Genomic DNA, 26,350 nt, shown 5'->3' with positions numbered 1-26,350 from the left:
CACCAACATCGCTACCAGTTTCGTACTGTAGACTACTGTACACTTCATTATGGTTACTGTAAAATTAATAATGTGTAAGACAAGACAACAAAAACAACATTAAAGCAGATGTGTTTATTCACACTACAGAAAATACAACAGTAACAGGACAGTGAGAGGCAACAGCAACTTCAATTTTAAGGAAAATCATCATCATCTTCAGCCATCTCTTTGGCAAGTTCAAGATCTTGTTTTTCTCTTTCTCGCTGTTCCTAATGAAAAGAAAGTAATGCATCTTCATTCAATGCACAGACAAATTATTTCACCACAACTTCTGGTCTCCTTGCAGTTTATTTAACAAAATTATTCTCTACAACACTCTTTTTTGCTTTGAGGTCTTATCAATTAACAATTTTATCAATGGGAAGTAAGGTAGACAGACTGCTAATACCCAAAATAAGGTTTTGGGTATAAAATTTAATGGCAACGTCATGCCTGTCCCCACATCATCCGTTTAATTTATAATGTATAGATCTTGTATAAAGGAGTGGAATGTTGCTCTCGTGTAGTAAGAATAAATTGTTTAAAGCCCTACAGAATATTAGCAACTTCCATACCTCTAGTGATTCCAAATTCTTGCTGTAGGACTTGGGTGGAAATCGCATGGCCTGGATTGAAGAAAAAGCAAGCTTTAATTATTAATGTGATAGCTTAAATTTAATAAGTGATATGACTTTGATGCACCACCAATGTAATAGAAAAGGAAATTGAGGACCTGACTGAGTACACAGTCAAAAGTGCTGTAATACATCTCATAATGTTGCAGGTTTCATCATTAGGGATCATTAGATAGCAGTATGAGTTTGAGATTGAGTATAAGGACAACTTCTGAATTTCAATCCAGTTATGTTTCCAGCACCCTCAACCCATCCCTGTTGGTGACCAGTTGAATAGGAGACTATCAGACAAGTCAAGTCAACTTTATTTAGGCAGGGTGGCCCAATCAGCACTTGGCTGGTATCAACAGGGGCCCTGCGTAAATTATGACTACATTATAGAAAAAAATTATATGTACAAGGATTAAAACAGGAAAAAAGTGCTTAAAAAATAATCAAAGAGCTCTTCGAGCCACGACTGAATTTTTTGCCAAGTTTAAAAGTTTAGTTTTCATTCCTTGAAAATTTATGAGCAGCAGGTGATTCAAACATTTCTTTGATGCACATGATAACAGATAAACAGCGGAATGTCTATTACATTGATATAAGATATTTTCGTCTTTCGTGACTAATATGTCTGAGTAGCACACTCGTCTGGCTCTGACTGGGGAGTGAGGGCCACAGCCTCCCAGGGGATTTTTTTTTCTTTTTTCCTTTTTTCTTTCTTTTTTACCCGTAGCCTAAAATGGTTTGTTTATTAATCCTCTGTGGTGCATTGCGATATTACATCATGTGCCGTTAAGTATACGCGTACTCCGAGTGACTGTTTTTTTTTTCGGCCGCCGAAACATTTTGGGTCACGTGGGTTACAGCTGTCAAAGAAAAGGTAAACACACGTGAGCACATTCCTTTGCTTGTTGTATAACCTGCAATCAGGCATTTTTTTTCCCTTGCAAAGACGAACATCTTGATTCTCGCTCGCGCTTCAACCAGTTATCAGCCGTCAATCTTTCGCTTTCGTTACAACATGATTCAGTTGAAAGGTTTTTTATAACATTTCTTTTCCCGAAGATAGGTGTGAAATAATAACGACCGACGAGAATGTTACAGCTTTAGCTCGTGTAAAGCCCCAGTAAAGACAAAATCAGCAAGGTAGTTCTTCTAAATGTATATTTAATTTTAAAATGTTCAACCACTAAATAATTAAACAAGTCATTCTCCGGAGACTTGACATGTCTGCGGTTTTATGCAAATTCAGGTCTTGTCACGAAATTGTAATGAGTGCTGTTTTGGGATCATTCTTTGTTGTTAAACATCGTTATACATTAAACATGCTTATTTAAGTGAAAAATAATTGCTCCAAGACTGTTGATGTCGTCTCCAAACAGAAATACATCCAAAAACTGCACATATTACGATTGCAAGCCCAATATTTGATTTGCATAAAGCACAGACATTCAATCCCGCCGCATGTTCAAATTTTGGCGCGTTGCAGATCGACCAATCAGAAGTGTTTTCATTGTTTCAACGAGCTCTAAGGAATGTGCTCACGTGCGTTTACCTTTTCATTTGACAGCTGTAACCCACATGACCTAAAACACACGTCTTTGTCACCAACGGCAACTGTTTCGTGCTGTAAATAAGTATATCAGAACATATAGACTGATTCAGGTACAAATGTAAATTTTGTGCTGTTTCATCTGAAAAGCTTTTCCTTTTGTTGCGAACAAGCAGCAACGCACTGGTTTCTAGATAGTAAGATAGATCCATCTATAATGAAGCTTATGTGAAACCCGATTTAGTTTTCGAATGTTCCTACATGTATGATGCTTGCTCAACAGATATATACGAAAGAGATCGATCGTTACATCGCTTTTACGGCTCTCAATTTCCACTTTTTCGGCGGTCGAACACTTTCCACACATCATTGTCAGTCATATTTTGTTTCTTTGCTTCTTGTTTTTCTTGTAAACCCCTTTAAATTTAAAAGGCCGCCTTTATACGGCCGTCTTGCTACACTCTTTCTTCTAGTATATCTGCTGGTCAGCGGAGTTGCAATGAGATCTTTACAGATGATGGACTGACCGACTACCAACGAGTGCCATTGGGCTAGCTAGCTACTATACTCCTAAATAAATTCAGTCGTAAAAATGAGTTATAATTATTTTAAAAATTGGTGTGAAATGTGATCATCGAAAGCATAAGCACTAGGTTTAAAAAGTCATACCCATGCTCAATCTGGTACTGTGATCTAAAGGTCCCACATGTCTTGAACAAAAGAACAAGCAAACCATGGTGGGCACACAGACACTCAATAATTATTATAAATGCGGTCAGGCAAAAAAAACGGTAACAGAAAGTACCTGGCTTGCAATGAAACCTGATCAAGAATTGTTTTACTGGCATAAAAAAAAAACATGCCAGATTCTATTTCTTCATTTTGTCATTAGCTACGTTAATCATGGAATTCTTTGCATACATACCCTGACAGATTGATTATAAAGGTCCAAGCAGAAGCTAACTCGCTGGTGAAAGGCTCCTTGTGGCTCATTAGTGGAGTAGATGTCCACATTTTCCTGCAAGAATAGGCAAATTTACTCATTATGCATAGAAAATTAAATTCAAAATCTGCCTCATGTAAGATAGGAAAAGTACTCAGATATAAAAAGGAGAGTTTCTCTTGTTTAAAATATTTTTATTATTTGAAATCAAGTAAAAGAATTATGACAAACAATACAATGCTACAACGTTTATGTTAAAGTGTATCCAAAGAAGAACTTAATAGAGAAATAATTTTCATACCTTAGACTGTACATGACCTTTCTCGTGATCTATTGTAGCATCAATCACACCATCACGAATTGCCTGCAAGAAAGATAACCATTTGAATTTTTTGTTAAATTTTGCGCACAATAAGAAAGAGTAATCTGTAGAAACTTCAAAAGTGATTAGTTCATTCATTTTTTGGTGTCTTTCCATTGGCTATATGGCATATAAATTATATTATACCATCTTTTTTACATACATGTTGGCTCTTTATTGACTTAGAATTTCATAGAAAACCAACAGAATCGATCTCAAAAAACTAACAAAATAATGAGCTGTCTGTTACCTTGGCAACAATAAATTCAGCATCTTCGGGACTGTCTAGCTGAAGCTTCTGTGCAATATCAGTCAGGGAGATACGTGAATATGACAAGTTAATCATCCGAACTCCAGCCTTGATCACATTGTGACGCAACCTGGAAATCAATATATAACAAGCCTAATTAATAATAATTGCTGTACATTCTCTGTTGACAGTATGCCTGTTATAAGCACAAAAGAACAAAACAACATGAAGTGACATTATGAAGAGGCAAAACATTAACCTGATGATGAGTGTGTAAGTTTTCTCTGAAAGGAACTTCTCCTTAAACTTGTCTATCACTTGGTTAAACAGCTTCAAGTCTCCATTCAGCACAGCTGTGAATTAATGAAAAAAGTATTATAACCAGTTTTGGTTTGGAGATATTCAGATAATATTAATCTTGACTTAAGTTAATAAATAAATGTGCATGAAAGCGACATCTATATTAATTTCTGGCCGTATATTATATTAAATTAGTGAACATTGTTTGTTAATTTGATGTTTCAAAGTAGTTGTGTGTATCAATGAAAAAGGCAATCATAGAAAAATTAATAATCTCCTGCCTCTAAGTCATTAACACAGCATTTCTGTTTCTCCCCACCCAAAGTGTACCTCATCAGCAAAATACTTCATACACTCTGACAAGGGGAGACAAAATAATGGCCTAACTGGTTCTATATGAGTATAACTAAAGGTGTATTCCATTACAATTGATTGGAGGAGCCAAGAGGTACCAGAACTAAACTGTGGTTTTTGTAGCAAGAAATAACTAGAAGTATTGCTATTCCCCATGGGTGGAATGAAAGACCATTTTAGGTTAACTTCCCAGTATTAATTTTTGTGAAGTTGCTAAGTAAAGAGAGCTTGGCACTACTTGTTAAAATTTTTGAAGCTGAATCACTTGTGACATAGCTCCTTTGAAAGTTGATAAAATCATCCAGGATTAAAAGTAAAACAAGGGTTCCGTTTGTCATTGTCTTCTTTTGGCTTATTTTAAGTAATAGTTATACATTGTCCCATGGTTAATGTTGAAGAAAAACATTAATAAAAGGCATTCTATAACTAATAAAACCAAATTTGAATTTGACACCAATCCTGGATTAGCTTTAAGGTCGCGGGGGATACCTACAGCATGAATAAATTCATGAAGGGAAATTTTGCTTGACCTGCATCTTTTAAAACGCTTATTTCTCAGCTGTTATGGGTGCGATTAAGCTCAAATTTTACAGAGACATAAAGAAATAATGAAAGATTGTGAATGTCGTCTTTTATTTGGTAGATTGCATTTAACGTCGATGTTATAGCCTCGTGAGTGCCAAATTGGGAAAAACATGATTTTGTGGCAGAGTTTGCGGAACGAGTAGGAGACAGCACACTGAGATCTTCGTCAAAAACTAATCAGTCAATACCTCTAGAGTGTCATAACAGAAGCGGATTTTTTAATTTAAAGTTTGCCAGCAAATTACGGCGGTTTAAGTGCGCAAATTTGAATTTAATGTCTTCTACCTCTTTCTAAAAGTGCTCTTTTAAAATTCCGCTTCTGTTATGACACACTACAGTATTCATAGTTTACCTATCTGCAGTGGCAAGTCATGAAGTTCTGTATCCGTGCTGTATTCTCTGCCACAAAATTGTCGGAAAAGTCAAAACTTTGAGATTTCCGAAGGTGTCCCGACCTAAATACGATCATTTTGCCAAGGAGAGATGTAATTATGGTAATTATATTCCACGCTTTTATGGCGAGAACAATGCGTTTTTAAACAGGACACGATTGTTTATGCCGAATATTTTTGTGATTACTCTGAGTTGCAGAAATATTCAAATTTAAATGAAAATAAGCTCAAAGACTTCCTACAATCTATATGAACGTATATCGCTAAGTGTTGTTTAAATTGGTTAAAATATCAAAGAAACAGGAATTTTTTTACAAATCATGCGCACGCGCCCATATTTTTATCCAGTCATAAATATCTCGTAAAGTTGTCGATGTCAGTCGTTGTACTTCGTGCATACGCTTTAAATAAATGCATAATGATGAGCCTAAGGTGTCCCCCACGACCTTAATCCAGCTTTGAACCGTGTGGTGCTTCTTTTATACAACTGTAAGTACAACAAAGTAAAAGCTTAAAACTAATATCAAATACTGTCAGTAATAATACAGCTATATAATTATATGATGGGTAATAAGTTGTTATTATATAACTTAAACTAGTAAGAGAAATGCTCAAGATGTTAGTTAATTTCTGTTATAATACCTAAGTAGCAGGGTCAACTCACCTTGTGTAAGCTGGAAGTATGGAACAAGAGTTTTTCTAAGGAATGGTTCCCTGAATGTGGCTCTGTCAGGTATTTCACCAAGAAGCAGTTGAACAACAATAGCAAACTTTTGTGCCTAAAAAAGAAGTACCACAGTAGGTATTTACATTTTACTGTTTCTTATTGTATGCAACTTTCTTACCTTGTGCAGAACATTGTAAATTAAATTGCTGTTGTAGTATGTTTTCCCACTCACAATAATTTATCGTACATTAGAAACATCTTGATGACTGTGTGTGGAAGTGATCACAGGTAAAGTGGAGTGCTATTAAATTCACTTGCTCTTGGAAGCCTACCACCCTAGGTGGAAAATGATCTCCAAAGAATACAGAGGACAAAGAACTGGGTATGTATTGTTGAATGTACTTACAGTTTGCTTGAATCCATAACCAGAATGCTGTGGAGCCTTACGTATTGCCTGCAGCAGATTCTTATGAGCCTCTGAATAGTCCAGTTGAATAGCTTTGATAATACCTAATAGTTAAATTAAAAACAAGAGTAAAGCTGTATCAATATGAAGCAATTCAACTAGTGAGGTAGACTAAGCCCATGACTTAGATAGCCTGTTCATACTGGTTACACTTTACATGGAAAAATCCCTTACAGACCACAAATCAACCCTTAAGCCTGGGCCAAACGAGGATGAGAGTTGATGAGAGTTCAAACTCTTACTCTCATTTGGCATGGAACTCTCTTACACTCTCATAGATTCTTGTGTGCTTTCATCGACTTTGAACTTGGTCAAATTTTTTGTGAGAGTCGATGAGAGTTTGACAGTCTCTCATTTTCATTTAGGCCGAGTTGATGATAGTCAGTGAGGGTTGACAAAACTCTCATAAGAGTCTCCCCTCCCCTCAACTCTCATCCTTGTTTGCCCAGAGCTTTAATTTCTTCATCCTAAAATTCCTTCTGATTAGTTCCAAGCTACAGTCATGTGAACTGACCAGTATAATAGAGAAATCTTGCCCATTCATTTGTGCTTGCTGACTCTGGGAATGATGACTTGGAAACAAGCTTCTCTGCCTAAATAAACAACATAACATTATAACAGTCCTAATGCTAGCATTAAAGAAAGTTTACACCGATGAAAAAAGTTAATACGTTTAATAACATAAAATAACTTTGCAAACAATGCAGATTAATCTGAGAGTTACATCTGAATCACAATCAACAGTGTTAAGACACACCTACCGGTAACAGTCTGGCGGCTTAGCTCCTGAATTGTTCGATTTTTGATACAAGCACCAAACTTTGCGGGATTACAAGCATTCGTATACTAATCAATTCTTGATATAGTGCCAACGCCAATTTACTATTTTCAGCTAGTAAACAGCAATGAAATCTTCAGCCGAGAGGCCCCTCCCCCACAAAGTACTTCTTCTTGTACTTTTATAAACCTTTTATTGTAAGTTTTTATTCATAAATACAGATGTGAATGCTTTTAATTAGCCTTACAATTGTCATTTTTTACCATCTGTTTGAAACCAATAATTTACTAGGAAATTATTGAATGGGAAAAGATTTTTCGTTCCCCGCCCTCTGCTCCCTGGCGTCTTTCGTTTTGCGCTAGCGTCCAGGTCTCTCGCGATCGGTGAACCGTTCGCTAACAGAAGAAAAATAGAAAAATATAGGGCTGTGAACAGTCTAAATTACAGCATTTCATTCTGAATTTTGTACGTGCGACTTGATATCACTTCCTGACATATTAGTATTTGTCTTTAAACCAGGACAAACAAATATTTCACGAAATTTCATTGATTTCAATAAATTACGGTTTCCATGGAAACTGGTGCTTTTCGGGCTTGGCACTATATCTGAAAAAACTTCTGTTGGTGACCACTTTCATTGTGCCAAGTTTCATGCTTGTATCAAAAAGTGCACAATTCAACTAAAATTTCGAGCTAAGCCGCCGGACTATAAAGAGCTGAAATGCATTAAACAGTTAGAATACAGTAGGAAAAGTGTGAGAAGAGACACTCAAAATGATAGCCTTTGTAACCTGCCAATGCACTTGCTTGACTTACCTGATCATACAAGTTTAGATGAAGGTAGTTTCTTAGGAGAAGATTCAAAAGAATGGCCTACAAGAAAGAAATGCAAACACCATCAGGCCAATATTCAGTTGCAGTATACAAAACAAAGACATCTGAGTAATAGCAAACTGTGTAGATCTGTTTGGTAAACTTCATGTTCAGGCCTTATATTATTACTGACAGTAAACATCTGGCTTGTTGGTTTGAGGCTTTACTCTTTATCAACTACAGTGTATCACCCACACAAGTCCCAATCTTGTGAATATTTTGTAGATTGATCATTATAAAATAAATTTAATAAATAAATGTAAAATTATCACAAACAACAATCTAACATCCAAGTTAACACTTTACCTGTCCTTGATCATCATGCCTCAGAGTGGCTGTCCTAAGTCTGGCAAGTAGAAAACTGAAATGAAGAATATCCCATGTAAATTTGTTAGTATGTACAGTGTACACACAATGTTTACCTGTATACAAACACTGTACAAATCATAACTACAGCACTTGTGGGTGTGTTGCCATTGTCCCTAATTTCCCATGCATTGAGGATCACATATTGAAACAAAAAGCCTTGCTTGAATCCACCTACTGTACCTTCTGATTTCCTTTAGTCTGTCAACCAGTTCATAAGCACGGGAGTGGTAGAAGTAACATTTGGCCAGTAGAGGATCTAATGTCCTTCTGTTGTGTCCTAAAGATCGTTGCATCAGTAATTCTGAACATTGAATTGCCTGAAAGAAACAACAACAACAAAATCACTATAATGTTGCTGATTTGATTGACAGAAAAATAATGTTCAAAACAAAAAAATGACCTTAGAGAACACACAAAAAAAATCAAACAAAAATCAAGTAACTGAATACAAGAGAGACATTCTTACAAAAGATAGACAACTGTAAATTAGTTGATAAACTGAGATAGGTTTACATTTTTGTAACGGCTTAAAGTGTAAACAATGCCTGTAAGTTGTTGAATGATACATGTATAACTGTTTCACAGCCAACAGTGGTGTGTGACAACTTCACTGCGTGCTGGTAATGACACTGGACACAAACAGCATGTAGCAAAGTGGGAACTCTACTCTTAAATGTTATTGAAAAAATAGTCAAGTCTCAGTATAACCTATGCTATAGCCTGTGGCTGACAAAAATTCACAGAAGTGTAGTTGTCAGGTAGCCACCTAATTGAATGAAAGCTTCCAAACTGTTGCTTGGTCAAAACTTACCTCATTGTAACACTCTGTATCAATCAGATGAATTAAAACTAACAAGTGAAAATAGAATTCAACTTCTGGTAGTGCAGCAGCAGCTACCAGTCTGGCACTGCGTGGTCTGAATGGTGTTCCAGGCTCTGATTCCATTGGCTAGAATGATCATGAAAATTATAATATTATTAAATGCACTTGGATAACTGTCTTTTCCAAAGGGTGTCTAACCAATTTTCCAACAGAACTTTTAAGATTACAAAATGTCTAAAATGGTATGACAGTCCTGTGACATCTAATGTATTGTGAAATTTTACACAAAAAAAAACCAGAACCGACAGTGAACAAGATAAATGTCGTAGTTCAAAGTGAATATCAGTTCAAAGTGATTTCAAACTAGTTTGCTTTGTTTAAGAATACAAATGAAACTAGCTTGAAATCATTTTGACCTGAAATTCATTTTGAACTACAACATAAATGCAGATATCCAGGTCAGTTCACATGTTACTTAATTAATATATTGTACTTTAAAATGAATTTTGAACAAGTTTGACTTGTATTTTCCTTTGTGGATTGTGGTAATAAATCTGGAACAAAGGAAAATACACATAAAGCTATATTGTAAGAACTGACTCATTCAAGAATAAAACAACAACTGCCATATTAAAGAAGAAAGACATTGGTTGTAATTATCTGTTTTATTTTTTAACCTAGTATGAAAATGTATTGTACTTAGCCCTGAAGAATACCAACCTCATCCAGAAAAGCCAACAGCCCATCTCTTGCAACAGATGCTGTGAATAAAGTGGCAAAACATGAATTGCTTGAATTGCAAAAACAATTGGGATCATTTTATCACTTTACTACTAATTTTGAACATTTTTTACTTACAATTTGGAAAGAAGCCACAAATAAGCTTCCTGAGGATTGCATGAGATAACTTCTTCCTGGTTGTTGGAATGGACCTCAGCACACGAGTAAGAAACCGAGGCTCCTTGGACGACACTGACTTTTCTATGTACTTCACCTGCTCTTTTAAGTCTGCATAAACAAAACAAACAATGACTTATTCATTCAGCAACATAACTGGATGAAAACATATAATGAAAAATCATTATTTAAAAGCATTCAAAAATGACATTTCCACATCAGTGTATGTGTAAACAATTATTTTATTTTGTTGGTCAATATAACAATTTGTGATACAGTAAAGTTGTTCTTTCTCACTTTCTTGCATGACACTTTTACTTTGACTTATTAAATAGCAATTTAGTAGTCTCTTTCACAGCCTTTATTTGGGTCGACACTCTCAAAAACTGCTTAAACCCAAACCACATACCCTTCCTTTAGTTGTGACACAGAAGCTTTGACACCTATTAGCAAGTCGTAGATCTCTAATAGATTTACTGACTATTTTGCATGATTTGCTAACAACCAGCTCCCTTACTTCTTTGGTCGATTCGCCTATGTCTGAGGTCGCCTATTTCTATAGGCTGTTTCGCTAATGTAACGTATATATTTTGAAATGTAAAGATAGAACATAACAGAAAAGTTTCCTTTCCTACGTGTATTTTGACAGTACCATCAAATTCACTGATGGCTGTAAACAAAACTAAACGTGTCTCCATGTTTATCCAGTTTGATAGCCTACCTATGCCTAGGAAACCTAGGAGCGAAAGGACTTCGACCTAACGTTGATCGAAAGTACAACCTAGAATATTTTTAAGTGTAAGCAAAGGATGACTTCATTGCCTCTCGCGAGACGAGAATCTTGTCTCGCGAGAAACGAGATGAGGGATGGTAACTTACTTTTGAGCGGTACTGTATGTTAGCAATTTTTGAACGCAAAAAAGGTGGGTGCGAACTTGTTTAGGAGCGAAACCTTCATCATCCAAATTGACAGAGATTTCAAAATCTTTTCAGTGTTTTCTTTTCACTAGGAGAGATGTTAGCATACCAACCTTATACGCTAGCGAAACGACCTACAGCTTGTTAGCGAAATGACTTAAGACGCAGGCGAATCGACCTAAGACGTTAGCAAACTGCTCGTTAGCGAATCCACTCATAGGCGAAACGACTGCAATTTGCTGAGATATTTGATTTGTGCTGGTCATTAATTTGTAAATGTTCTAAATTTGTTATGTAAGATTTGATATGAAATGATAAGTCACATGGAAAACATGGTTAACTTGTTTTAGTCACTTTGTGTGGCTTTTTTTGTCGTTTTCACAATGATCACAACTTGATTTTCTATACAAGTAAATTATTTTTTTTTCCCCATTCCTGAATCCTGTCTCATAAAACCACCAATTCACGTGTCCCTTTCATAATTTCAATCCCCAATCTTGCTCCCTTTCCCATCTTAATTCCCGGATCTCGGCCTTGAAATAAGCCAAATCTCGGATCCCGAAAAACCATATTAAGCTTACTGTGTGTGATTAGACAAGAAATGCAACCAAATTATAATGAATGTTATTATAACAAACGACAATAATAAATGTACCTAATAACATAAAAACTTGTTAACACCAATTTTTGAAATGCATATAGTAAGAAAAATTTATAAGTAAGTCTTACTAAAGCTTTTTTTCGACCTTGAATTGGCTTATCATACCTTCTAAAACAAGTCTCTCTTTTTCTTCTTTCGAAACTTCAGCTTTCGGCTCCTCTGTTTCCGCGGCATCGTTCTGTTTGGGTGCCTCTTTCATTTCCACGTCTTGCTTTGCCATTTTAAGTTCGTTATCAGAACAACTAGTGTCTAATCTTTTGACTTTTTCTTCTCTAAACACGTTTTTATGCGACGTCCGCCATGACACTGCACAAGAAACTGCGCATACTCTCTGGGGGAGGCCGCTGACGGCGCTTTTCTGACGGCGCAACTTAAGATGGCGGCGATGGCGGCCTTTTTTGCGCGCGATGTGCGCGAACTGTTGTTTGGTTTTGCTCAGTTTTTACTCAGTTTATAATGCATTCTGAACTGGCAGAAGTTATTCCTGGTATCGGTAAGATATATGAAAATGTTTCTGTGAGAAATGTGCAATTGCCTCTGTAATGAACTGGCCTCTAAACAGTCCAGGCGTGGTGTTGCAGCCCTACTGCAGACTAGAAATTGCAGACTAAAAGTATATCTTATATATTGTGTTAATACCATTACCATTATTGAGAGATAACCGTAAAAAGGTTAACTGGAGTGTTATTCAGGCTAACCAGTGTGCTATTCAGGCTATCCGGAGTGGAGTCTTGCAAGTCTGCAGTCTGCATTTGTCAGACACCACTCCAGGCGTAGGCATCGACAAACCGAAAATCAATAACAGTCAAAGGCAATCGATATCAAATCTTGGATTGATACTGAATGCTAATAACAATCAACGAAAATCGATGAAGGAGGCTACAGTGTCTTTATATTTACATAATTTTGTTAGACTGCAATCTACGGGAGATTGCCATAAGAGAAGTCCAGGAGCGATTGCAGAATACCTGGCCGTGGCATAACACGGTATCCGGTCACCTCGCCACCACAAAATCTCGCCACCAACCAACTCGCCACCAAAACTGGTGTATTCCTCGTTCTTTAATCCATAAGCGGAGATGACTTCGCTTGATGGTGAGTTGGTTGGTGGTGAGGTGACTGGCATTCCATAACACAATAGGCACTTTCGTTATTCAATGAGATGCAAAAAAGTGGCCAGGTATTCTGCAATCTTGTCTAAATCTAAGATGAAGTTAATAGCACAGAAATGAATGGACTATAAAGAGCCTTTAATATACCACAAAATGAACTGAAATGTGATGAACACTTCGCTTGGACTAGATAAATGGATAACAAAATGCTCAAACAATGAATGCCTGTCCTGAAAAACAGTATAGAGTAAATGTTTGAACCCAGGAGTATCAGTATATTTGTATAGTGTGATCGTCCAGGTGAGAGTATTTCTGAAAAGAACTGTTGTTGGTGACTGATGTTTTGATGACCTGAGAGGAAGTCATCTTCAGAGTCAAGTGACTCTGAAGTGATTCTGACTCTAAAGATGACTTTGGCTCAAGTTGTTGAAGCATCACTCAACAGCAACAGTTCTCTTCAGAACTACTGCTCTCATGAATATGCTTAAAACAACAAGACTGCAAACTGTAAGGAATTCAAGACAAGCTGAATTACTGATTGTTATTGATTTTTGCCAAACAACTTACTCATGTGAGTTTGATTGCTATCGATTGCTGATATCAATCAATAGGTGATTGATATTGGTTGTATTGGTGGATTTCTGATATTGATTTCTGTCCACTGATTATGCCTGGAAACACTTTAAATACACAGCTCTTAGTGATTTACCTTTATAGCTATTCTTCATACATTCTAATCTAGGCTCTAGCCAGTGATCCCTCCTTATCTCATCCTCCCCTACCTTGGTGCAAATCCATTGTCTCTCAAGACATGGTGGCCAGTACTTGCTCGTAAGCAATTGAAAATGTAGCCACTCTTATTGGCGTGGTATTACAGTAAGTTCTCCAATATTTCCCCCAAGGTTTTTGGCCATCGGGAGGACATCTGCTACAAACGAATTCAAATAACATTTTTGTTCTGTTTCCACAAAGGTCTTGGCACCAAACTAAAGGGCTCTGAAGATGTGAAAAAGGGTTTGCTTCAAGAGGAAGATCCTCTGCTGGTGGAAAAAGCAACACTGCCTGTACGTGCAATGGGTATAGCAATATTTTAGCATAAATTGCAACAATTTTATTTGATGGTAGCCGGCAAATAAAATACCCTTTTTATTCTCTTAATTCTCATCACTTCCTGTATATAATTTTACTGATTATGTATAGAGAGGATATACATGTAATCACCATTTTAGAGCTCAAGCACAGCATTTTTGTTCAGGGCTGAAGGTCTAATTCAAGGGTGGTGCTAATTAGTACTTTTTCCTCTGGTGTATGGCACTTCAAGATGCTACATACCTCAACTTATATACATGTGACCTGTCCTTATTAATATGCTCATGTTTATTTTTGTCTACAGACTGGTGTGTTTGCTGTGCATGTTTTTGGCTGCCAAAACCTGTACCTGGATGCAAACTTTCCTCCTGAACACTTTGGAATTTATGTTCAAATAACAGTTGGTTCAATCACAAAATGTACATCACTACAGTCACCTTTCAAAAAGGGTCGTGTTGTGTGGGATGAGATCAAGAATTTCTCTGTCACTGTAAGTTAATCATCCAGGAAGGCACACCTTTAGATTGATGTGAGGTGAAGGCCGGGGTATTTTATTCACCAGTAGTGATTGATACATACAGTGTTATTCCATGTATGTAATAAACTTCGAGTCGTATATAGAGATTCAATTTAATTCTTATTCGTGCCTATTTACAACAACCTATACCTTGATGTCGATCGTGATGAATGTCCCTATGAATGTCGAAGACTACACAGATCTTGTAAATATAAATTAGTTAGTTTCAAATGTCAATCGCTCAGATCAAAGTTCACCACTGTACAAACAAAACATTGCATAACAAATTGCTAAAAAAACATGACAATTCATGTGGGTCCGTGTGGAAACGTGACAGTTCATGTAGGTCCAAGTGAAACATACACGAAGAAACTGACAATGTGCATAACATAAGACAGAGCTGTGCTCCAGCAGAGCCCAGGTGCCACAGTCGACTTACTTAAATTGTCTTTTGGCAACTTGTATAACTTTGCTATCTTGAAAGCTTTTAAGAGCTGGGCACCCAAGAAATCATACATAAGAGCTTTTGGGCACCTTGCAATTATACTAAGAGCACAGCTTTATTAGAGTGAATAATATTAAGAGTCATATAAAAACCAAACCTAAGCAATCACTCCAGCCAATCAAAAAGGACACATGCAATTTGGTGGACTGATTAATACTTGAAGCAAATGCATGAAGCCAGGTCGAAGCACAGGAAAAAGTGTGAGCGAGTCAGGATTGGTTTTGGTTTTGGTTTTGCTTCTTATTGGTTGAGAAAGTGGCACAAGATTTTTAAGCCAATCACTAAGCATACGTTGTTAGTAGTGATGCAAAAACCAAAGCAAACCCAAATTACTTTATTTTGATACTCAAGTGAAAAGTGCTCTAAATGAACATGGCTTTTATATTCAATCAATAAATGAATATTATAGAAAGATAAATTCCCTTCCAAGTACGACTATCTGAAGAATATGTAATAAACAGTCTCTAAATCTGGCAATAAAGGAAGTGTTTTTTTTTTGTATTCAATGTTTTACAGTAGATCCCTGTCAGTTTGGTCAAGTCATAACATACCAGGGCCGCAAATAATTTTTTTCACGTGAAAGGACATATCTCCTACTAAGACACCATCATGGTCGGCCAAAGCAAAATTGTGGTCAGACATCACACAAAAGGTTGAATTTTTATTCATTGTTGCTGTAAAATGATTTATGATCAAAAAATTGTCTGGACATCATGTCCGACCACACTTGCCATTTCATCAGACATGAGCAAATTTTGGTCCAATTATGTCCGATGACCAACTGCTATTTGCAGCCCTGACATACTGAGTTAATATTAAAAGCAAGTGGCTATACCGACAAGGTGGATATACATGCAATATAAACCAAAAGTAGTCCTGTAAATTCAAACACAGTGCAGTATAACTAATTGTTATAATTTTTAGAATATTATCATATAATGGCGTATCTTTCAGATTTCTCCTAAAGTGACCAGCTCAGTAAACAAAGTGACCATTGCTGTTGTTGGATTTGACAAACTTCAGCCAATCCCAAAGCACAAACTGCTTGGCAAAACTGAGTTTCACTTGCACAAGTTAGCTAAGGTGTGTGATTTACTTGGTTTCAGTTCATTTTTCCATGCATCTTGCCCCCAGAGTTTTCAAGGCAAGTTTTCCACTTGCACTCTTATTTCGCTTCACACACGACAAACTAAGAAAAATAAGGGACTCCTCATAGCCTAGCTAGCCAGGACAAAACATAAACTGCTGTATTATTGCATATAATATACCACGGTTCTAATAAATATGTTCCTCTCACTTAAGATCATGTATGCCTTTAACTTTTAGAAACAGTGGTCCATGGAGACATTTCAGCTGCAGAACAGAAAGAAACAGGTACATTGTATAGTGAAGAGCAACTGTAATGTTTTGTAGCTTTAAGCTTCTAAAGAAAAAAGAGCAACTATCTCCCTTCCCTAGAGTAACACAGGTTGCAGTCCTTTGAGATGAATTGCGGGGATAATTTTGCAGATTTGAAAAATATGGCAGATCGTGGATCAGCTGTGAATTTTGGCTCTGATTCCAGACACTATCTGTCTTGGAGAACTTCAATGGGATTATGCATTCTAACTTTCAGATCAGGGATCATTTGTTAGGCTTTGTTGGCGTTTTGTCTGCAATGGTATTATTTCTAACTTATAATTAACGTTAATATTATTCATGTAGGTCTACCCATGATATGTACACTGTCAAAGGCACACAGACTGAGACTGTTTCATTTTATTAAGTCTTTCTTCAATGTACTGGGTTTTTTTTCATTTTTCATTGCAGTACGCTGGAGATCTCCAACTAGAGCTTGCTTTCGCATATGGTTTATATGGTTATGGCTTGTGTGAGCAGGTAATACGCAATATACTGTAGGTTTATGTGGCTCTACACAAAACTTGGTCCTACCCTGGCTCTTAGGCCAAGAAAATCGTAGACCTCTGGCCTCACTTTGCAAGGAACAAGGACACATTAAAAACTGGATGAATATCAGTGTAGGAAAACTTGTAGAAAAAATGCAACGATACAAATAATGAAAAAAAGACATTTTTTTGGAGGGGACAAAAGCTTAGCTGTGATAGATGAAATGCCATAAGATTACAACTTGGCATTCTAGGTCTATGTAAACATTAATTTTAATTTCCACTCTAAAGTTGTAAGTTGACTGAGGCTTGGGCCCAAACAGGTTTTTAACAGGCCCCAAGTTCACAAAATTACACATCTTGAAAAAACGAAACCAATGAGATTAGACGTCAGTGAGGTATTCTGGAAAATAAGATTTATTTATATTTTCTTGTAGTCAAGAGTATATTTCTTTATACAATATAACATATCCCCTTGCTAGAGTCCTAAAGTTTAAAAGTAAAATATAGTTACTTAATCAAATGTGTACTTAATATAATATCTTTTAGCTGGAAAGCCATCATCCACCCAGATATTATGTGCAACAAAGTGCATTTCCACACATGGAACTTACGTCCAGCACGTCAGGGAACAGTTCAGGGTAGTGTACATAGAGTAGATAACTTTGTAGTTCAGATTAGTGTACGTAGGATAGATAACAGTGCAGTTCAGAGTAGAGTACAGAACAGTACATAGATTAGACATAACAACAGTTCTGGTTTTCATGTCTGAGTGGACATCAAGAACAATACTTATACCGATCTTGTGAATGAGCAATTCAAACATCATCTTTTTTGCAGTCTCGAACACAAATCCTTATCTATGAACTATATGTAACATGTATTGTTTTGTTTATTTACTATGTATTGAGAAAATCTATGCAGTTGCACGCCAAAAAAATCATCAAGGGTCATTCCACCACATTTCTCATAAAATCAGCATCCAGGGAGCAGTGTTCACTTCATTTTTCAATGTATTAATTTTGTTGTCATTGACTTTGTTCAGAATAGTGATTGTGCCCAAGAAAGTGCCACACCCAAATATCATTTCTTTCAAAGAGAAGATGACCAACTTGGAGCCAGAATTCAGCCCGTACTACTGTAAGTTTTCCAAAATTGATAGATTATATCAGAGTTTTTCCATGTGGGTGTAAACAGAGATTCCAACCCTCCTGATTTGATCGAGAGTCTCCCGATTTGATGCGTTGCCGCCCACTCTCCCAATTTTTTTTTCAGATTATTTCTCCCAATTCATCATGTTATTCTGAAAACAAGGAAAAAAGTGCTAATCTATAAATACTTTTTTGCGATCTGAGTGTAACAACAGTAAAGAAAAGCACCAAAAATGTCTGTGAAAAGAAAAGATCTTATAGAACATATCAGAAATGATGTCAAAAAGCCAGAAATGGCCCTTGAGAGAACCTAAATATGCAAAATTTCCCAGTTGGACTTGCCTAAAGACCTACCAAGAGGCTTGCAACTTCAGCGCTTAAATTACTCCCTATTTTCCTTCAAAAAGGGTTGGAATCTCTGTGTAAAATAAAGGTTGGTGTGATGGTTAAAGAGTCATACAAATTATAGTCAGACCTCTTTAATATGCCACCAAAGGGGCAAAGCTGAATGTCTGCATTATGAATTCTGGTTTCTATCATTAAATTATAGACAGCTGTTTGAATATTCAGTTTTGCTAAGTACCATTTGGAAACACGAAGAATTTGTATGGGATTGTTTTATACACTTATTGACACATGCGACAGCATTTTTGGTATTGCAGTAAGTTACTTGAATCCCAACCTAAATGCTGTAAATTACTTACAGAAACCAAAGAAATTCATTAAGTGTATCCGACTGAAGTTCTCCAGACTACATTAACTGTATGTACCATGACTGTTTTCTTGTATTTTCAGCTAAAATAAGTTTTACACCAATTGATAGCAAATCAAGACCCCTGCTTCAGCAAAAAATGACAAGGTAACAGCAAAATCTCAGTTATTATTGGTAAGGAGCCAATCACATTGGAAAACAAAAACAAAACATGACATAATTTGACATAGATTTAAATTCATATTTTTATGAATAAGCCGAGATTCTTGTAGGTTTCTTTCATATAATGTGTCATTTTTTTGTGGGCACACAGATTAAAGTATGTTGATAAAGATCATAGTCACATCATTTCGGTCCCAAGCAGACAGATGGCATAGAGAAAACCCAAACTACAGGCAAGGGTTCTTTTAGGCTTTCAAGAAAGGAAAATGAGTTAGATTAACAAGACAGAAACAGTATAATTATTATTATTATTATTAATTGTCGTCATCATCATCATCACCACCACCAGTGTTATGACACCAGTAGTACCATCCTCGGAGACCCAGGGGCAGCAAGTCGGGATGACGGGATTTTCGGGCAAAAGTTGACAACAAGTTCGGGAGAGCCCCTGGATACTTACTCTTATCTTAATCAGCAAGGAGGGCCAGCAGAGCGACACTGGCGTCTTCTTACATGAAGTTGTTTTTCTCATCGGCTTATCGTAGTTGCTTGGCCCGTGCATCAAATGATTTTTCGTGGAGAGTCTGAAAAAAATTCATTTAGGTCTAGAAAATCGCAAACTGTAGAATAGCGCAAGGAAACAAATAACTTGTTAATAATTTTTCAAGGTGGACCTATCGCATATATCGAGAATTTTTATAGCTATACGCGATACACCACTTCTAGTTTCTTGACTGTTTACAATTGTTGTTTTTGATATTTTAAGGTACAACAAACTGGTTCGGTGAGAGTAAGTGCCCAGGGGCTCTCCCGAGCTTGTTGTCAGCTTTCGCTCAAAAATCCTGTTGTCCCGACTTGCTGCCCCTGGGTCTCCGAGGATACAGTAGTACGAGCATGCTATTGTACCCTGTCTGCTTTATGGTGTCTCTTCACTGAGTGTGACACTTTGACCTTCATATTAAATTGCTATTTGATGAAATTGCTTATTGTTAGGTTGAGTCAGCTGTATTGTGATTACTCTCAACTTACTACAAGGAGTAAGAGAATCAGTTATTTACAGAGACTGCTACAGGAGAAGGTTTGTTGATAATTTTATTCACATACAAGATGATTTAGGAATAAGCTGTAGTTTGGACACAAAACAGTATAAACAGACTTGATGGGATTATGCATGAAAAAAATACCGACTGTGTGCTGAATCACAACTGATGATACTTGTAGGTGTAGGCCATTTTTACAGCACCAAACAAACTGTTAAGTGTTTTGCGAATTGAACTTCAAAAAGTACAAAATGGCATGTACAGTCAAGTTTGGTTCTGGAATTACAGAATTAATTTTAAGATAAGCAATTTCCCTTCTACATGTGATGACCTAAACTGTTGAACGGAAATAGAGCACTCTACTGAAGCTAAATTCTTTCAACACAAAAAAAGCCTCCCAAATTCCTTCAAAATTTATACTAAGTGTTACATCCCAGTAGCAGATCCAGACCTTTAGCTAAGTGGGGACCCCAGTCATTTTTCCTCGTCCCTACGGGCCTCTACTTGGTCTATAAATAAGGTGGGGACCCGGGCCCCCTGGCCCCCTCCCCTAGATCTGCCACTGCATCCTATTTTTTTAACAGAGGAAGTCTTTGTTGAGTCAAATCTTTCATTGATAGCTGCATAAGTCAAAATAAATTTCTTGTTAACTCCAACATCAATTTCTGACGGTTCAAATCCAGTGTAGGAATTCTCATGGACCATGTTTCATGGCCAATGAGTGCACTTCCTTTTTCTACATTTATTCCACAGTCTTTGTTGTTATATGTTTGACAGTAATTTTCTGTCGGTTTTCAGGACATGCATGGTACAATGGCAGGAGACCAGGACAGTGACTCTGAGGGCTCGTCAGTGGAAAACCTGGGTGACGTCACTCAGTTTGGTTTGACAGGCGCACTCGCGCAGATGGCAAACTTGACATTCATGGCAGGAGCTCCTGGTAAAGCTCTCTGATATACCTCTCAGTCCTTTGATAGAACTCAGAGGAAATCAGACTTGAAACTTTTACTTTGCTTTGTACCTTATTCTTACTTATTTTCGCGGTACTTAATTTTCGCGCTTTTCAAACAAACCGCGAAATTAAAGACCCGCGACATTTTTTTAACGTTTTTTACGTAAGTCACGCAAAATATTCCCGTTCCATTTTCGCGAAATTAAGTTCCCACAAAAACAAGTAACCATAAGTAATACGTCTTGCAACGAACTCTAACAAAGGAAAGCAAATCTGTTTGTTTGTTGTTTTTTTTAATGAAAGGTGATGTAACACGGGGAACAGTTTTTTTCGTGCAACATTGCTGCATTGCAAGTTTGGAGGCGTTTCGTCGCGTGTTACCATCCGTATTGCAAGTTGTGGAAACATGTTTCACAAAGTTGAATTCATGTTTACTTTGCACCACATGTTGCCGCAACTTGCAACACAGGTGGTAATGCGCGCAACAACTATTCTCACAGAAATGCAGCATGTTGCTTGAAAAGAGGAAAGAAAATGATGCCCGTATTACTTGGCTTTGGCTTCCAAATAATAGTTTTCCTTTCTAACATTAAAAGACTCGAAAAGAGGCGACATAAGCCAGAAAAGAATTCAGTGATAGTTAACTACAATTCCCTTGCTTATAACTGGTATTTATCAGTTGAAAAAATCCGTTTACTAGTAGTTTTCATGACTGTTTGGTAATCTTGTTTAGAACTCATACAGGAAGCCGAGAAACAGATCTCCAATGGACCTTCAGGTGCTGGTGACTCAACAGAGGTAACTCAACAAATTTGTCTATCAACATGGAGCCCTGTCGAAATGTACGTGATCAGCATACATGGTTTTTTTTATGGATAAAATGCGGTCGCCCGCTATCTCTCTGAACAAGCGGCGTCATTGATTCTTACAACAAATAACAACAGGTCACAACTACAATGCCCCTAGCTCTAGAAAGCGGTAGTGTTTATTATAAGCGAATAAAGCAGAGTTAATGTCTTCCTGCAATAAAGTGGTGTTGATCATGCAGGGGTGTTTACATGTAAGAGGGAGATTGGCGATGAGATAGGCATTGGAAACTTGTGGGGATTGGGTGGGGTGTGGGTAAAGGCTGTATTACCAATAAGTGTTAGTTTTTTTTTTCAGACTGATAATCAGCTGAGTAAAGACGAGCCAGGTAAAACCTAAATGATTCTGTTCAGTCATTGAAAGGCGGTGTGATCTACTAAGAATGTTCTCTATTTTCACTCCTAAGAGAATATTGAGCACAAAATAAACAGCGGTTTCAGCCTCTAAAAACGGATTTATGGCCTATATGACGGGCATCCCCACTACGTTCATTTGCCCACTGACGGAGGTAAAAAAAGAACGACCTGGGGGGATAGTTTGCTTTCCATAAACGAAGAAAACTCCGTCATTGCCAAGCGCTAAATCGGTAACACGGGAAACACTGCTTTACTTTTTCGGTTTTACACTTAGTGTAATCTTGATATTTGATGTTTTTCTTTTCCCTTTAAAAAAACCGTCGTTACCTTTTTTATTGACCCTCTTAGCCAAATATAATCAATATCAGTCTTGATTATTTAATGATGTCGCCTTAATCTGAGGGATATTCCACCTCGTTTTTAAGTGATTCTTGATTATTTTCTTTAAGGTGTGGCATTGGAGATTCCAGCATTACCTGGTTTATTGCAACACTTCAAACCGGTTTTGACTCCCTCAGTCTCAAGTGCAGTGGATGGCGGTGAATCATCCGGGCTATCACCTCAAATACAACAGGCTGACGGCAAGGTAAGAAGCCTGTTTTGGAACTACAATCCCAGACATAACCTCTTGGGAAGGTTGCACATATACACCGCAATTTCAAAAACTTCGACATAAATGTAGTCTCTAGGTAGCTACACAAGATGTTTGGCCCCCCCTCTCCCCCATATCAATGTTGAAGTATTTCTGAACATTATGATAGACAATATGCTGTGATTGAGGTCTGTAGGTAGACCTCAACATTGAATGAGGGGGGAGGGGAGCGCAAACTTGACGACCTTCCCAAGGGTATTGACGGGGATTGTCTGAGTCGGGCATAGAGCATAAAATATTCCATAACCCAAAAACTATGTACGCTATAAAGCTGAAGTTTGGTGTGGTCAAGGGATATAGTATATTCTTTCTTTTGGTCAAGTTGTAAGCTGAAGCAATAAAAACTTCCGATTAGGTGAAAGACGGTTTAAAAACGGTGTTGTTATTGCGTGACATGTTCTGATGTTTATAAACATTTACCTGTATGGAGTGTGTAACTTATTTGGTTAAGACGTCAAAAACCGACGTAAAATACTGAAAATACTGAAACTGTTCTCTTCATGTCTCATTTCTCCGAACTAACATTGAAAGAAATGTATACAGCCAGTAAGGAGAATTAACATAAACATCTTCGGAGTAGAAGGGTGGAATTATTCGTTTTTGGGATTTAGTATGGTTAGTTCAGTTTTATTGCGCTCTTTAAAGAACACTAGAGACAATGTCATAGTTGTTTCTAAGTGACATTATTATTTACCGTATGCGAACGTTGTGAACAGTTTCCGTGACTTCTCGCAGGCGAGGAATAGTAAACTTAATTACACTGTAAACATTTCGTCTGACAGTACTCCACAGTTCTCCATGAGAAAATCGCGCCAAAGAACGCTATTTTAAGATATTTAATGCAGCTTTTCTTAAATATAAGTTAGGCAGTGAAACTCCAAGCAAGTGAGACGAAGCTTTTATCTTGAAGTTACGTTTTTGAGTGATTTTGAACAGTACTCCATTGAAAACTCGAGTTTAAAAGATAATGAGAATGATAACATTTCATTACCTTGTTTTGATGGAGTACTGTGCGTTTTCCCCTTCATAAAGCAACATGTACTTCAAGTTTCATGCCAACGAAATATTTCTTTATAAACATTAACCACGTCCGCGTACTTTCCTGTTAAATCAACTCCGAGCGCTGTAATTTCGGAAACATTAATGGAGTACTGTTGTATTTTCCCGGAGTACTGTTGTCTGCGATACACAACTTGTTAACAAGGTGTTGACAGCTGACAATAGAGATAACATTTATTATTCGACGTTGTCCAAAACTAAGCGAGCAAAGCAGTGTCTACACGGTACTAAATTTAACTGCTCAGCTGGTGGAATTGGTCGCCAAAACCGTATGAATTTCCATCTCACATTTAACATCTCTTAATTCCAATGTTGTGAACACAACAATAATTTCCAACCGTCAATCAACTCGTCCAACTCCAATTTTATTTAATGAAAAATTAATTATGTTTACTTTGGAGAAAGTGCCTGCTAATACACAACATCGTCTGAAAATTTCATCCATTAAGATGGCTTGTAACACTTTCAATTCAGTCCGTAAAGACCCCGAGTTGTACTACCACACCCAGTCATTTCACAGACAATCCCAGACATAACCTCTTGGGAAGGTTGCACATATACACCGCAATTTCAAAAACTTCGACATAAATGTAGTCTCTAGGTAGCTACACAAGATGTTTGGCCCCCCCTCTCCCCCATATCAATGTTGAAGTATTTCTGAACATTATGATAGACAATATGCTGTGATTGAGGTCTGTAGGTAGACCTCAACATTGAATGAGGGGGGGAGGGGAGCGCAAACTTGACGACCTTCCCAAGGGTATTGACGGGGATTGTAGTTTGGGTAAACATCACTGTGAATTACATGACAAAACCGGTCTCTCTTGCAGTCGAGTACGACATTTATTGATTTGCCACTTAGGTCTTTATGGCTGTACAAACGTAATGTGTGCGTAACTGTCGAGGGTTCTGTATATTAGGTTTTCCGCCAAAGAGTCCAGAAATTTTCTTTTTTCAGAAATCCGTTTCGTTTCGGCGGATAACGGGTATATTGTGGCGAGCGCGAGATTATCAACCTGAGAATGTACTGAAAACTGCTGAATCCGAAGATATCCGATAATCTTCCAGGACTACTAGTCGGATGATCCGAAAGTTGCCGAACATGCGTGTAAGTCACCCGAACTATGCTTGACTCGGGGAATCCTTCAGTACATTCAACACTGTATCGATATGAAGAAGACACTTCATGTAAGCGACACGTTTTGTCGTGTTGCAGGTGGAAGTGACGCCAGGTGACGATGAACATGACACAGATGATGAAGCTAATATCATGGCTGCTATTGCTTCCCGTGGCCGCCGCTCTGCTGTTGTGGTATCCAAGCCATCGCAAAAAAGGAAAGCAAGTATCGACAAACGAGAGACCCCTTGATTTGGCAAAATGCACCCTTGACACGTTGTCCAGAACGAATCAAACGCGTAAATGAGACTATAGCAAGATACTTAAAAACACTGACGTTTGACATAAAAGATATGCAATTCTGTCTATTTGTTCTTTGGATGTGATTTGTTTAAATCATCTTGAAAGTTGTTGCATTTTAAAATAAAAATGATCACTTGAAACACAAACTGTCAAACTTCAGAGCTTTGTGCAGATTTCTGGGAAGTCAAATATGAGTAGTTATTTGCGTTGCGTCAATCTTGCGTTTCAACACCCCCCCCCCCCCCCCCCAAAAAAAAAAATCAAACCGAATTGATTGGCAGTGCAGCAAAAGGACAAGGTGGTACTGGGGCAGCCAGTTGGACGAACACGCTAAGTATCACGCGACACAAGGTACGTCACGGCTTCCGCTCAGTTTTGGCGCCAAACTTACGGATTGGATGACATATGCAATCTTCTCTTTCCAAATATTCTTTTTACTATTCACCGCGTATGATTCATTGAACATTTAACTTGAAAAATGTAACTGTTTAGTCATTATTCACTCCATTTTCACGCGATGTTTTTTAATCAAACGTGAGACATTGCTGTGACGTGTCTGGGGCGCGGGAAACATGTCATTCTCGGATCAAATTTTCCCGGTGCGGATCTTCGTCTTATAATTTGCGGCTTCCTCTTGTTTTACGTTGTGGTATTTTTTTAGCTCATTATCTGGAGATTCTAAGAGGCTTAATCGCTATAACTTTCTTTGCAACGTTTTCTACACCAGGAAGTTCTAAATCGTGCTCACTGAAACCTCTACTTACCTTTCAACGCTTGGAAGTTGAGTGGTGGCACGTGCTAAGATATCTCCCCACTCCGGTGTTTTTGGTGAGCTCTTTGCCAGGTACTTCCATTCCATTCTTTATTGTACCTTTTTTTTAATAAAGCGTAACTGCGTGTTACTCTTTTGATAAAGTGCGAGTCCTTTTGCTCGTAAAAGAGAATAGTGATGGTGACGTGTGTTTGTGTGCTCCGGGAAAAGTATTTCTGGGAGTCGGGAAGCGTGAAAAGTATAGCTATTAAAAGAATACAATACTTTC

General features: G+C 37.4%; 2 protein-coding genes across 2 annotated transcripts; one reads left to right on the top strand and one right to left on the bottom strand.

Annotated features, from left to right (window-relative positions):
• Positions 1 to 95: 95 nt before the first annotated feature.
• Positions 96 to 12,150, bottom strand: LOC144659779 (26S proteasome non-ATPase regulatory subunit 3-like). The gene is made up of 16 exons (XM_078520283.1): positions 11,936 to 12,150; positions 10,213 to 10,362; positions 10,075 to 10,115; positions 9,343 to 9,480; positions 8,712 to 8,848; positions 8,469 to 8,523; positions 8,106 to 8,162; positions 7,026 to 7,104; positions 6,452 to 6,555; positions 6,043 to 6,157; positions 4,007 to 4,100; positions 3,748 to 3,877; positions 3,438 to 3,500; positions 3,119 to 3,211; positions 597 to 647; positions 96 to 251 (listed from the first exon to the last, which is right to left on the bottom strand). The coding sequence occupies exons 1-16, from the start codon at positions 12,048 to 12,050 to the stop codon at positions 177 to 179; spliced, it is 1,497 nt and encodes a 498-aa protein (XP_078376409.1). The 5' UTR covers positions 12,051 to 12,150; the 3' UTR covers positions 96 to 176.
• A 44-nt stretch (positions 12,151 to 12,194) lies between these two features.
• LOC144659737 (cation channel sperm-associated targeting subunit tau-like) lies at positions 12,195 to 25,450 on the top strand. The gene is made up of 15 exons (XM_078520238.1): positions 12,195 to 12,323; positions 13,915 to 14,006; positions 14,336 to 14,521; positions 16,008 to 16,136; positions 16,380 to 16,427; positions 16,863 to 16,931; positions 17,489 to 17,580; positions 17,985 to 18,079; positions 18,886 to 18,949; positions 19,958 to 20,042; positions 20,803 to 20,944; positions 21,690 to 21,754; positions 22,121 to 22,151; positions 22,629 to 22,765; positions 25,107 to 25,450. Exons 1-15 carry the CDS (start codon positions 12,287 to 12,289, stop codon positions 25,257 to 25,259), a joined length of 1,425 nt encoding a protein of 474 aa, XP_078376364.1. The 5' UTR covers positions 12,195 to 12,286; the 3' UTR covers positions 25,260 to 25,450.
• The last annotated feature ends 900 nt before the right edge of the window (positions 25,451 to 26,350 follow it).

This window comes from Oculina patagonica, chromosome 7 (genome assembly GCF_052425735.1).
Source record: "Oculina patagonica isolate OP01 chromosome 7, crgOcupat, whole genome shotgun sequence".
Classification (NCBI taxonomy): Eukaryota; Metazoa; Cnidaria; class Anthozoa; order Scleractinia; family Oculinidae; genus Oculina; species Oculina patagonica.
This window is presented reverse-complemented; position numbering and strand designations above follow the sequence as displayed.

Bases quoted from the DNA above. Each gene is read 5' to 3' on its own strand.
- LOC144659779 (XM_078520283.1), bottom strand. From the start codon at position 12,050: ATGGCAAAGCAAGACGTGGAAATGAAAGAGGCACCCAAACAGAACGAT. The intron at 3,501-3,747 runs GTAACAGACAGC...TCTTTCTTGCAG, and splicing joins CTGAATTTATTGTTGCCAAG to GCAATTCGTGATGGTGTGAT. The intron at 648-3,118 runs GTATGTATGCAA...TCTTCAATCCAG, and splicing joins TTTATAATCAATCTGTCAGG to GCCATGCGATTTCCACCCAA.
- LOC144659737 (XM_078520238.1), top strand. From the start codon at position 12,287: ATGCATTCTGAACTGGCAGAAGTTATTCCTGGTATCG. The intron at 18,080-18,885 runs GTAAGTTTTCCA...TTGTATTTTCAG, and splicing joins AGAATTCAGCCCGTACTACT to CTAAAATAAGTTTTACACCA. The intron at 18,950-19,957 runs GTAACAGCAAAA...GCTTATTGTTAG, and splicing joins CTTCAGCAAAAAATGACAAG to GTTGAGTCAGCTGTATTGTG.